The sequence below is a fragment of the Amblyomma americanum genome, chromosome 2 (assembly GCF_052857255.1).
Source record: "Amblyomma americanum isolate KBUSLIRL-KWMA chromosome 2, ASM5285725v1, whole genome shotgun sequence".
NCBI classification, from domain to species: domain Eukaryota; kingdom Metazoa; phylum Arthropoda; class Arachnida; order Ixodida; family Ixodidae; genus Amblyomma; species Amblyomma americanum.
In genome coordinates, this window is record NC_135498.1 from 6,432,488 (window position 1) to 6,446,124 (window position 13,637).

General features: G+C 51.4%; 1 protein-coding gene across 6 annotated transcripts in view; it reads left to right on the forward strand.

The window, feature by feature from the left end:
• Positions 1 to 13,637, forward strand: part of LOC144120480 (pleckstrin homology domain-containing family G member 5-like) — a 626,877-nt gene that overhangs the window by 467,153 nt on the left and 146,087 nt on the right. For all 6 annotated transcript variants that reach the window (XM_077652910.1, XM_077652911.1, XM_077652912.1 and 3 more), the window contains one exon: positions 7,200 to 7,436. In XM_077652910.1, coding sequence (XP_077509036.1) covers positions 7,200 to 7,436 — 237 coding nt within the window. The remainder of the gene's footprint in view (positions 1 to 7,199; positions 7,437 to 13,637) is intronic.

Sequence of the window (13,637 nt, forward strand, 5' to 3'; positions counted from 1 at the left end):
TGCACCTGTAGTTCTCCGAACACGCGTGAGGTTCCTCTGGCAAAATCGCCACAGTGGTGTGCTGTCGTTCCACGGTGAGCATGTGTCATTCAAGCAGCGACATGGCTCATGCTCAAGCCTAAACGATCTCGTAAGCAACTACAGCAAGATTCACGGGATCATTTTGTCTCGTTCATGAAAATATTGCGTGGTTAGGGTAACTGAAGCTACGCGCATACACAGTAGTCACGTTTGCCTTGATATGTGGCCGGAATTTGGTTCTAGCAGTGTAAAAGAGCGGCGGTGGTTCAAAATTAATGATTCAACTAGAAGAGAAAACTGGGCGAGTTGGAATGTATTCATCTTTAAGCAGCGCGAAACACAGGACAAGAGAAAGAAACACGAGACGACACGAGCGCTATTGTCGTCTCGTGTCGTCTAGTGTTTCTTCCTCTTGTCCTGTGTTTCGCGCTGCTTAAAGATAATGATTCAAAGCCCTCCACTGCTGCATGCCTTTAACCCATGTTTTAACGTTAGCACATAATTCATCCTTTTATTTTTAGCCCACGTGCGTGCGTGTGGGTCCGTTTATGTTAGCTGACGGATTACAAGTTTAGAGATGAAAAACCACGTCTATCTCCATTTAAAAAAAAAAAAGAAACGTACTGAATGTGTATCTCCAGATACACCTGCCGACACCTCTCTGTTCCCTAATTTCGCGACAGCGCAGTTTTTAGTTAATAAATGAGCTACATCCGCGTGTGCAGTGTCGTAAGGCGCTTGTCTCGCGACTGGCTAATGAACAATAAAAAGGAAAAGAGATCGATTCAAAATATACTTGCTCATACGAGGGACGAAAAACGACACAGGGAACTAAATACAGCAAGAGGACCTCCGCTGCATTCATAAAGCGAAAACGACGATTATCTCGGGTAGTACCGGGGTATTAATTAGTCCGGACGTCAAAGGGACCACGAACGCATCCGCTAAAAATAAGATCAGAAAACGAAATTAATTTTCTTTTCGTTCCTCTTCTGACGAGCGTTGTTTTTTCTTCCTTTATTTTGTTTCCGCTTAACTGCCCTTCTGCGTACCTAGTACGACCGCCGTCAATAGCTCCCCGTCACCGGTAATGACATGTTCAATAGTTAATAAAGCGCGGAAGGTCGTCGTACCTTCAGCGAAATGGGGTGTGGCTCAAGCTTCGTGACCGCGGCGTACTTATTGAGGGTGCCGTGCGAGAAAAAGCGGGCGAAAGCAAACGCTGCAACTCACGCACATTCATTAACGCCGCGGCGAAATGCAAATCCTTTCATCCGAATATCGACGTGGGAAACCTGAGGCTAAGCCTCGCCTAGCACAACTGACGAGTGTTTTACCGTGATATCGCTTCTGGCCTTGCCGTATTCGCCGCCGCCATGGTGGTGGCCAAGTCGTTTGAGCATCCGCCTCGCATGCGGGAGGTGCGGGGTTCAATCCCCTGTGCCGCCGGGTACCCATCGGTGATACAATGAATACAAGCTTTTTGATGCTTGGCTTCTTTACGGTGAAATGCTTGAGGTATCTTACCTCCCCTTCTGTAAAAAAAATACCCCTGTTCCATGGAGCTGTTCGGCCGCATGCAGGTGCGCCATTCATCATCATTCACTCATTCATTCATATTCGGCGCCAGTTCTCTAAACGGAATTCGCCCGATAAATCCGTAATATTTTCGTGAAAGCAAGTGCAACAATAACAGAACCCGATAGCTCCAGTGTGCAGTGATTTCAGTGCCTGCCGTTTTTTTTTTTCATTTTCGTGACTGTGACATTCGAATATATTCGGTACTTATAAACGGAGGGGGTTCATAACAATCACAACCGAGCTCGTCACTTAGTCTGATTATGCGCTAACTTATAAAGGGTGCCGCTTTAATTTTATAGCTTCTTAACCTGTAGGTGGTAAAAACCTTTTTGTAATAAGTCCACGACACTGCGCACAGGACGCTCTGCTGCTGTCGTACAGCGACCAGTTTCCACAAAAATGCTCGAACTGGATACAGTGTGTTTCATCATGCATTTCGTGCTGCTCCACGACGATCAAGTTCAAGCATTCACACGCAACCATCAGAGAGAGATTTACTGTCGCGGCACTCAAGCCAGAAGACGCAACGCCCCTGATTCGGGTGAAGCGGGCTACGTGGACAATAGCGTTTCAAGGCGAAGAGTGTGCCCGAATAATTGTCCCTGACGTGGCATTACTCTGACGGTGCTATGTATGCATATCATCCAAAAGACCTGCCACCCGAACTGCTCGGTGGCAGTGCAGTGCGTCGTTTCCAGTCGTTCTGGCTACAGTGGCGACGTTTTGTTCTGTGGAACAGCGTTGCAAGCATTATGCCGCTGCTCGCATGAACATCAGTACGTGCGCGAGTCGTTCTGGGAAGCCACAGCTCAAGTTTGTTGGCGGACAAGTTTCGCAGCATGGATAAAACGTACACAGAAGACTTCCTGTCTTGTTTGTTCCTTGTCTTCTATGTGCGTTTTATTCATGCTGCGAAACTTGTCTGCATTATGAATAGCAAGCAGCTAGTCCAAACCACCGTGTTTCTTTGGCAGCGGCAGCACCCGCTGACTCGCCGGATGTAGAATGGCGTCATCCTTCGCCGCTCAACTTGCGGCATGTTGTGGCACCTCGCGTCTTCCTGTTCTTCGTTTTCGGTGTGGCGCCTTCGACATCGTGAACGCGTGCTCTTTAGCCCAAGCGCTGCCAAACCAGCGGCCACTAATTGTGGTATCCGCTAGGGATACCACCGTGTGATATCCTCCAGAGTCGCGTTGGGCCACTTGCGCGTCTGGGAACGTTTCTGTTGAGGAACCAGAGAATAAACGAGCAGAAAAATTGTTTCCAGTTACATAGAATCAGCCCGCCAGCAGGCCAATATGCTTCGCACTTCTTGCGATGTGCGTATGTCGTCTCCTGTGTCCAAGGCTGTTCCCTCTGCGAAGTTCCGTGTCGTTCTAGCCCCACTTTCCGATCTCCCCTGTTCCCCAAACAGAGATGAGTGTGGTATCTGCAGCACCGATGTCTGCCATGGCTCTGTGTCACTCGGCTTATGGAGAGCATTCTCCCGGATGTGCGACCCAAGGGCGTATCCGTCAGAGTTCGCAACCGAACTGTCACCGTTCAACTGCTGATCATTGAGAATAGTCATTGGTCATTTATTCTGAAGAATCAGAATCAGTTTATTTGTCACTGTAAATACAACATGAGCAATATTGTACAGATGGGTGTCCCGTAGTCAGAAACTATACTGGTACCTCCTGTATTAGTAAACGAAAAGGTAATACATTTGTACAAATAACAGCCATGGCAACACAAGAAATGATTATGTAGATGTAGCTTTGTGTATCGGTAGCTGTATGGCTAGTAAAAAAGTGTGCAGGAGCATTTAACGTTATTGATGTGGTGGTAATGCAGTACGAAAGTCAAAACCAATAATGGTCACAAATGGACGCTGTTGACAATGGGCCGTGTCATGATTCCGGTGACCGTGGCCCATGTAAACCTTCGGGTGCAGAAAAAGGTATGTGAGCAACCTGTTTCCGCCCTGCTGCTCCGCACTGGCAAGAAAAAAAAAGGACAGCAAGGAAGCCGTCTAGAAGTGCATGGCATCTCATGATACCTCAGTGGCGCTGATTTGGCGCCGCTGCGAAATATCGCCAGAACGGACGCGCTCTCCGGCTGCGTCCCGGGTTGGTCGGCCTTCGGCAGGAGCGGCCAGCCGTGCGTGCTTTCGTGAGTAAACTGGTGCGGCTGCGTTGCGATAGTGCAACCGGGCCGTTTCGCGGCAACCGCGGCCTCCGTTCTGCTAGCGCCGGACAGCAGCGTTGTGTGTCATTCGCCACACGTGCCGAGCGGACAAATTTGATCCCCGGGCTGGCTCGCACAGGAGTCACGTCGACACTTAGCGAATCCGTGTACGGGTGCTGCTTCCATTCCATACCCTGCACATCACTCGCAGCATGGCCGGAGGGGAAGGGGGGGGGGGGGGGGGTAACTGAACGGCAGCGGAACGAAACGCGATGGCCTGATGGGAAGCAAAAAGAAAAGAACAGTGGAGAGGAGTTAATGATGGCGTAGGTTTCTGCGTTTTGTGCGCTCGGAGGGGCTGTGGGGACGCAAATTAGATCGACCCGTGTGCGATATCCTCCTCAGTCTGTGTGATGGCTGAGAGCACCGCAGACATTCTCATTCATCCCTCTCCACATGAATTTCAATCGCTCCTTTCTTAACGGTGGGGTTGTGATGTGCACAGTTACTGCGCCTTTCCTTTAAACAGAACAACTTCTCCCTTATTATCTCTCTGTTAGTTTCTATCAAGGTGTCTATCACGATATGCTTCTGAGCCAGCCCGACGCGCGGTTCAATCGTGGCCGTGGCGGCCACTTGGTGGAGGCGAAACCCAAAAGGCTCTCATGTGCTGTGCGATGTCAGTTCACGGTCACCCCAGAAATTAACCCGCAGTCCTCTACTATGGCGCTACTTTCTCTCTTCCTCCTTGCTGTCCCTCCTGCGTCCGTTCCCTCACGGCGCAGTTCAACTGTCCATCCATAAGCCGCACATTTAACTGCTCTTTTCCGTTACTCAAAACCAAAAGCCACTTTTCTCCGAGCCTCCGTTTGTGGGATTGATTCTCGCGCGTTGATGCGTTTCCTTGAAGCGCAGTGGAAAAATGCTTGTGTAGTAATATTTTTGTTCATGTTAGTGAATTTTAGATAGTCACAACTAATTCTGAAGCCCTCCGATGCGGCGCACTCATATGCTAGGCTTCGCTCTGCTTCGTTAAGTGTTATTCACTGATTTGATCGACCGGTGGCAGTTCCCAATGACATAGGCGGGTTTTTCTTTTTTCCCCGCTCTTTTGAGCCCGTTCTTATAATGTGACCGAACATCCCTCGTCCATTGCCTTGGTCGATGTGCCCTTGAACGCGTACATGTTGTGAGTGAACCAGGGGGAATTGAGCTTACTCAGAGTTCGCTGTTCAGCTGTTCAGGCTCGGTTCACGCATCTCTTTTCCATTCGCGTTCTCTATGTTTTAGTTCCTCGCATTTCACCGCGAAGCAGCGTAATTCAGCGTGTGTGTGTGTGTGGGGGGGGGGGGCAGTAATGCAGCGGAACCGCACGTCGCACCCCTACCTAGCCGCTCACTGGCCTGCCATTGCCTAAACTGCTCGCACTCCTGTGAGGCACTGAGCACATATCATCGGCCGCAGTAAGCTCTCGCAGAGATCGCGACCAGCATCTGGCGCTTATCGACGTGCTTCCGCCACGTGTTGCAAGAGGGCCGCGATGTCCGCCCTACGTCTTCCATCCCTCGCCTCCCATTCCGGGCGTCGTCGTAAACCATGTTCTCGGGGCGGAGGCAGCAGCCTCGCAGAGCGCGCCGTTTGACCGGGCATTCGACGGCCTAGCATGGCTGCCTTTCTCTTGTGCACGCGGACCGTTCGGCCGATAGTGTACTTAACCTGAAACGCTGCAGCTGTTGGGGGACGGCGGCATCAACGCGGAGTCGCCGCACTTGATGAGGATATGGAGCCAGCCGGCCGTAAAGTTGATGGAGGCATGAGCTGGAATGTTCACGGCGCGTGGTGCGCTCTTCGGCCTTTCCTTATTGCCGTGCGCGATGTCTTGGTGTGTTGTATACACGCTTTGGATGCCTCGGCGCGCCGTTTATTGGGCACCTGCGAAAACTGATCTCCGTAGGATACGCTGATGATGGTTGGTACGCGGTATATATAGATAATAAAGAAGCTGCTTACAGGCTGATTACCGGCACGTGTTTGCGCATTGTATACTAAATAAAAAAGTAGACAGGCTCCTGATGCAGCTGCAGGCCGGCATCAGCATGATTAAAGAAGCTAGTGAGTATCCGCTGTTACTTTGGTAGTAATCGCGGTTTAGTTTTATTCGTCTGTCAGCGATCATCCTGTTGCTGTTCATTTATGCTGTAAAGCTGGTGACCATGCATGCGTCTTATTCCTCCTGCATATTATTCTATATGCAAAGGGTATTCTGCATTTTAGTCGGTATGAAGGCTTTCTATAAGAGGTCGTTTTGCACAGAAAAAGCGATTCATCCGGCAGCTTATGACCAAACCGGAGGGTCCGTATGTACACCCCGTGCTGTTTACTTTCCCGCTCGAATGGTCTCCGTTTCCATTGAACCTCCCCTGCAGTGACATGGTCGCCGATGAAGCCGTCAGCTGAGCTACTTTCGAAGCCCAGGGAGGCAACAGCTGCGACGGGCGACGCCGTCGAGTGTGCACTTTGTGCTTTTGCCCGCTGGCGTATAGGGAGGCATGCCGATCCGAGGGCGACGGGAAATGATAATGAAGGCCGTTGACGACTGCCGCCGCTATATAGCTCGCTTCAGGTCAAAGTCAAGGCGGAATGTTTAAATCATTGTGTGCTTCCATACTTTTTTCCCACTGTTCGTTTAATTTTATTTCCTTTCTCCTAATGTTCTTAGTGCACTCTGCGTGAAAGGAAACCATACGCTTCGCTCTCGTTATTTTCCTTGCCTTTCCGTTATCTTGCTCTCTTTGTCTCTCTATACCTCTCTTTACGCGGTGAATCTGAAAGCTTCTGTTAAGGTGACTGAGCAAACATCTGGTTGAGAATGTCAGTTATTCAGGCGACTGGATTTCCCAGCCACTGAGTTAGTGCGCAACAGACTACATGCAGTTTCAGTTATTTGGTTATAGAGTTAATTTTTGGGTGGCAACTGTGCCAAGTGCTCATGGGCGTAGTGCCGCATTTGTTAAGACTGTATATTGCTTCTCTTCTGAGCGCAGCTTTGCCTTAACGGAATACTGGTGTGTTGTGAGGATCTTGTCCCCAAAAGTGCCCGTGCACGAAGGCACATACCACTGAATCTCTTGACACCTTCTGCATCAGAGCTGAGGTACCAGTGCCCTGCACCCTCATCCGTCCTAAACAACTGAAGTCGCAGTGCACCACCAGTAGCTCATTGCCCGGGTAGAAGGCGGCTGCCGCGTCGGCCCACCCTTGGGGGCGGGCCGCAGGTCATGCCAGAATTTTGGTTGGTAGCTTCGTTGCGTTGCCGCCCTCTCTGCATGGCGCTGCATCCCAACAGCTGAGATCGCGTTTGTCGTCCCGAGAGAAGAAGCCAGCCAGTGTGGTTCTAACATGAGCTGCGCCCGTCCCTTTCGGTGCAGGCTCACCGGAGCAAGAGCCTGACGCAGATCGACTGCCTGGAAGGAGGCATGGTCCGCCGCGACGACGAGCCCAGCGGAGGGAGCAGCCCGTCGGACGCCTCCGCGCAGCCGCACTCGCTGCAGTCGCAGCCGTCGCAGTCGTCGCCCTCGCACCAGCCGCCCCCGTCGCCCGACCGCCTGTCGGTGCCCGACGACGCGGCACCAGCCCGCAACAGGGGCCTGCGGCACACGTCCAGGGTAAGAAGTAACCACACACCCCCTCCATACAATGCCTCAGAATATATCAATGGAAATTTTTTGCCAAGGCGGGCTCGTGCGCTGCGGCAGAGCGCCGACGTGAGACCGAGAGCCTGCACACGCGCAACCGCGCCTGCGAATCGCGGCAGCGTGCACGTGTGGCCTGTGCAGCCCTTGTCAAAGGCACACAAGCCACGAAGTTTACTCTTGGCCCACGTGGTGGGAGGACCATCAAAGCAGAATATGTGGGAGAAGTCGGCCATGTTATCCCGCTATTCCACAAAGGGATGGGGAACAAGATAAGGAGACGGTGGACAGGGAACATCTGTGGCGAGAACTGCCGTTCAGATTGCAAGCCCTATCTGTCGACTACTCTTTACTAGTTGAGCAGCGTAATCCCACACCATCGCAGTAAGGGTCTTTTAATGTCCTTTGCACTGCTAAGCACGGAGGTTATGAGGACGAGGCTTCCTCTCACTTTTGTCTGTGCATAAGGAGCAAGTCACACTGCACTGGCCCGATGAAAACAAGGTGGCCCGTGTGTTTTTCGCAAAGGCTGGACACTCGCGCTCATCATAACCTGCAACACGCTGGCAGTTGCTGAGCGGAGCTCCGATCACTACAGCATGCTGGATGCCCGCTGCCTACCTGCTGCAGCAGGTAATCCTGACATATGCAGAACTGCAAGTCTTCGATTGCCCTCTGCAGTAGGGCAACAAACATGCAGGAGCGCTGCAAATGAAATCCTACTATTTCAGTTCCCTGGTTTAATAACTAAGGTTCCTGGAGCCACCGGTCTCGCACTGCTTCGTTCAATGAGCTCCATCCATGCATGTTGTGTTGCGGGCCTTACGGAACTCGGCAGTACGCATGAGCGTTTGCAGTCGCGGTCCTTCTTGCTTAAATCAATCGAGTTGTGCTAAATGCGTCAGCGTTTCACGCATTCTGTGCTAACGAGTGCGCCGAGCGAGAGGATTACGCGCCCAAAGCCCGTCAAATGTCACCTCCACTCTTCTGAGCTTGAGCCGGCGCCGTTTGAGGCGTGGAGCGGGGGTTTAGCGAAACTCGCAAATACTGGGCGTTGTCCCGTTGGCGGCGGGAAAAGGTTAGAGGTGCGGGGCGAGCGCAGTCGACAGTGCGGGTTTGACGCAAAGTGCTCTGTCAGTGGAGAGGCCTTCGGGAGAATTCACAACCAGGCTCACAAAAAGGCTGCGGAAGTGGAGCAAGCTTTGAGCACTGCGTCGTCTTACAGCCGCTTCCCATTTCAACGTAGGCTCCGCTCCCGTGAAACTACCCAACAAAATGGCACGAAGCATACAGCCGTCGTTACATCGCGCCCAGGCTTACGTTAAGCCGGGTGAAAAGTTAAGTCGCACGTGTTCGGTGTTTGCCGGAATTGTTGACGCCTCAATTCGAGTATTAGTAGGATACCTGTCTAAATCAGCTATGCTCATTAAAAAAATGAACCGAGGCAGAGATTTGGTAGAGCTAATGCTAACTCTGCTCAGAGCCTCGTACTGGCGTCAATGTTTCGTAAGCTAGATGTGTTTATGAGTACCAATCGATCTCAATGCGGATCTCTGGCTGATATTTCTCCGCAGAAACCATGCAGGGACGTCTTTGGCGTATCCACTCGTACAAACTTGAAAAGAACTGCGCTACTCTGTTGTGGAAAGTTGAGGCAGCTACGACCTTTTGGTACACCCCACCATGCCTCCCCCTATAGCGCAGCGGTATACCACGCTTGAGCTCTGAGCAGGGCGCCCGCAACTGAATGTTGCTGAGTCCCTTGGAAGTTTTACCGGACACTGACCTCCCGTGGCAGTGTTAGGAGAACCAGTTCTCTTTTATTAAGTGACACAGGCGGGGTAGTTGGCGGCAAGTTCACTGCGAGGCAAATCCCGCCTGTACAAACACGCCACCGGTACGTCGTAAATGTTCCGCTTGAACTTAACGCGGTAAAAAGACAGGATCTGTGATTGTTCTTTTCCGTCTGTGTTCGTCCTTTCTATTCATTTGGTATACGCTGTTTTTAACCATGATAAACCAACTCGCCCAGTAGCATGCTCCACTGGACCGGCCATGACTGATCCGTATAGAGAGCGATGAGAAGAACAAGCAGGGAGGTGAGCCAGAGGCGGCTTCCAACTGGCTGCTCTGCATGCACTCGGAAAAGGGAAGGAAGGGCGTCAAGGTGAAAGAGGGGGTTGAAGTGAGGAGAAGGGACGTCAGTTCAGGGTGTGCGTGTGGCAGCAAAGTCACAAGTTCTTGTATCATAAACACGGCGGCCTTCGGGAAGTGGAACACTGGATGGTCTGCCCCGAGGGCTGCCTGCGACCGCCATCCGAGAATCTTTTCCTCTGTCAGCTGACCAAGACCGAGGCGGCGTGGCACGCTGCCTATAGTGTTTCCAGCCGTTCCACAGGCTTCGTGAGTCTTTTGTATGATGTATACGGGCAGTGAGATGAGGGTTCTGTCTCCGTACCTCCCGGCTGTTTGCCACGATGAGTGCACACTACTTCGGCGGCACCACTTCCTTTTCCTTTCGTGCGCACCGACAGGCGCAGTGTTTCCCGAATTTGAGCGTCACGATATTTGCTCTCCCCGCGAGGCGCCGGCCTGTCCCGGCGACGACCGTCGCTCTAAGCGAAATCCAATTTCCTTAATGGCGAGCTCGACGCGAAGTGCAGTAAGGGCCCGGAGCGAAAAGTGGGCGGCCGATGATATGCGCCGGGGCCCTTTTGAACTTATTAGCGACGACACAGAACGGGCGGGGTGGCGGCGCAAAAAAAGGCAGCGGCGCTGCGCAGCTGGCCGGCGAAAGAGCGCGCGATACTTAGGCGATCGCCGCCGCCTTCTCGCCATCCGGCGGTGAAGAAATTCCCGAGGTGCTGCAGTCGAGCCCTGCCTTGTCCTCGCGTGGCAGCAGCATGTATGCCACTGCCACGACACGCGCGCCATTAAAGAGGGAAAAGTCACTGTTGTTTATGCGACAGCGTGTAGACAGTCTATAGCGGAGTTGTCATATACGCAGTGCATTTTTTTTTCTGACTTCATTAGCGGAAAAAAGAGGGGTCAGTATCGTTGCTTGATGAGAAAAATTCTCAACTGGAGTCCCTCGTTGCAGGCGCTCGTGGGCAGACTTGGAGTCAGGTAGAATGACGACTCTCTGTGGTTTGCAGACAGACAGACAGCCAGTGTATCAGCCAAAGTGGACGGCACTATAGTCTTTGCAGGCGGCCAGCCCAATATATTTCGAGGTCAAGCAGTACAAATGCGGTTGAGCAGAACTGCTTATGCCGGTGCAGTGGCATCAGCAGAGATATTTAACACTATGCTCGCACTGTGCTCGCACTATGCTAAGTCTTTCTAGTGGCTAGCAAGGGCACACAGAAGTTCTCGGTTGCAACTTAATATAAATATTTAGCATAGCGCTATACGCCATTACCTACCGCGGGGAGCTATATCTGCGCATGCCCATTAACAACTACGCCCCTAGGGGCGACTTCGACATGCGCACATACTGCACGCGGGAGCGGATCGCACTATGCTAAAACTGTCTGTTATGTTGGCTTCGTTTACTTCATAAAAATTAATAATTAGTGTTGCCTGAGGGAAGGAAATGGTGCAGTAACTGTCTCACTTCTCGGTAGACACCTCAACCGCACCGTGAGGCAAGGAAGAAAGTTTGGAATGAAAGAAGAAAACGAGAAAGAGCGAAATCGTAAACATGACTCGGAAAACGTTTATTTCGTCAACATGCAGATGCAGACGGTCCGCGTTAGATGGCCTCCAGCCCATAGCTAGCGGCGATCTTAGCAGCCAGGGCTTGAATGCCCGGGTCCCAGCTGTGCAAAACGCGTCCTAATTAAAATTGGTTCTGAAGAAAGGAAAGTCACAGTAACTGTCTCACTTCTCAGAGGTGGACACATCAACCGCGTCGTGAGGGAAGAGATGAAGGAGGGAGGCCGGCCCAGTGGACAGCTGTTGCTGCTGGAAAACAGAAGGGAATGTCTTAATAGAGCGAATGGGGTTGGGTTCCCTCTTTTATCCCTGCCCTTACGGGGCGGTTCAGGTGTCCGCAGAGACGTGAGACAGATACTGCATTGTTTCCTTTCCCCAACAAACATTTTATTACTTGGGTTACGAGTCCCAAAATGACAACAGTAATACTATACGACAAGGAAAAAATCGACCGCCGCTCGCATTCCACGAGAACGGGGAAATCGCGAATCAATCTCTGTTAAAGCGTTCTGCAAACTGACGCATTCCATCTGTCATCTCTGACTAGCATGCAGCGTGGAGCGGCGACACGGTAATTGACGTTATCTCCCGCTCGATATGCTAAGTACGCACTCCGCTCGCTAGCGCCGACTATAACTCACTGTCACCTCCACACACGAGCAGCATCTCGCTGCGCGCCGGCACCGTCGAAGCCAGGCGCGTCCGGCCCCGCCCCCTCCTGGGCGGCTGCACCTTTGGGCTTCCTATTTTGCACTGTACTACATGGGTCTATGCAACGCTGCCCCTCTGCGAGTGGCGTCTGGCGGCGATAATACCATGTCTCCATGGAGGCTGTACCTCCTCAACGACGTGCCTGCGCCCGTTGCTATCGAGCTCCAGGCAGCTTTTTTATATACATAAACTCTCAATAAACGAGCTCGCGTTTCGACGACCAGCGACGGTCTTTCGGCACTTCACTCGCGACGTAGCACGTACGGAGCCTATAAATAGTGTCAATGTAGATGCTTCGAAAGCGCCTCCCGTCCGGGCGAAATGCTTGTTTTAGAATGTGCGTAGCGGTGTGTAGGGTATCCTGCCTTGTAGTGTAGTTGAGCAGAGCGACGACTTTGACGTTGCACTTCGCTGCATCCTCTCTCTATTAGAGCAGTGAAACTTTTAACGTGATAGCGTTAAGGGTCCCGTTCAGCGCGGAATCCGGCATTGTAGTTGGCGTGTCAAGGAACACCGGTTGGATCGAGAGGGTCATAACGTCAGACATGGAGTTGTGGGATTGAAAAGTGATTAAAACATCAGATAAATCAGATAAGGTTGAAACATGACTCAAACATCATTATGATGTGTAAGAATGTAAAATAAATCCTTGAGCTGCGCAGGAAATTGGGATTATTAGATAGGCAATCTAACCTGGGACCTTTAGGTCGCGAGTCAGACACGCTGCCTCTAGGCGCTTTCGTTCCACTTGGCTTTGTCCGTTTCTGCGGAGTGATGTGCAAAGAGGACCCCAGGCGGCTGAAGGGACCCATTATCGCTATCGTGCATACCCTTGAGGCGGAACTTGTGTTCCTGGAATTTCCCATTCTTTTCTTTTTCGTCGGGAAAAGGGCGAGTCTGCTACAATGAATGTGCTCCGTGGATTAAATTCCAGATTGTTTTAGTTCCGCCTTGAAATAAAACTTACACACAGGGGATGTGCAGAAAAAGAAAGCGGTCAGGCAAACTTCACAGAACCAACCTCTCTCGTATACCTTCGTTTGTAGCGACGCCGAGTATATGACACTTCGTAAAAGGAAGGTTTCTGATTTTTTCGCTTTATGCAGTGACGGCAAACATGTGCACATACCATGCATTGCAATACTAAAAGAAATCTTTTTATTCTTCCTTCAGGGCTAATAATCGACAGCAACTGTTGTATCGGGCCTCTCAACGCAGCAGTGCACCGCCAACTGTGGCGGTGTTCAGTGACTGCTGAGCGAGATCACATTGTCGCTAGCCGCATCCCACTCCGTCTTTCCCTTCTGACTGACTTCCAACTGGCTTCCGCTGGTAAACTGTGTAAATATGCGGGAAGCGAGCAGAATCTCGTGTCGTGGCTTCTCTAGCTTTCTACTCTGACTATAATTAATGTGCTCTTTAAAGACTCGCGTAGCTTCTTTTCTAGTCGACCCTCGAATTCAGGTGTCGAACCGACGTCAGTCTGCCGCTTTGCAATGCTGAATCTAAAGAAAGGTTTGTCATACTCCTTCAATTAGCATATTATGCTCGAAAAGAAACACATGCGACGGGGCACGGGAAATGACAGCAGATAGTTTTAGCATCGTCTTACGGTAAATATACGCTAACTACGCTGACTAGTGCCGTACGGCAAATGCGGCTGTAGACAATCGCGGAAACTGAGAGACAACGCGTTCCCGTATTGGCCAAACAAGTTGAATGTGCTAAAACTCTCTAGTGTCCAGG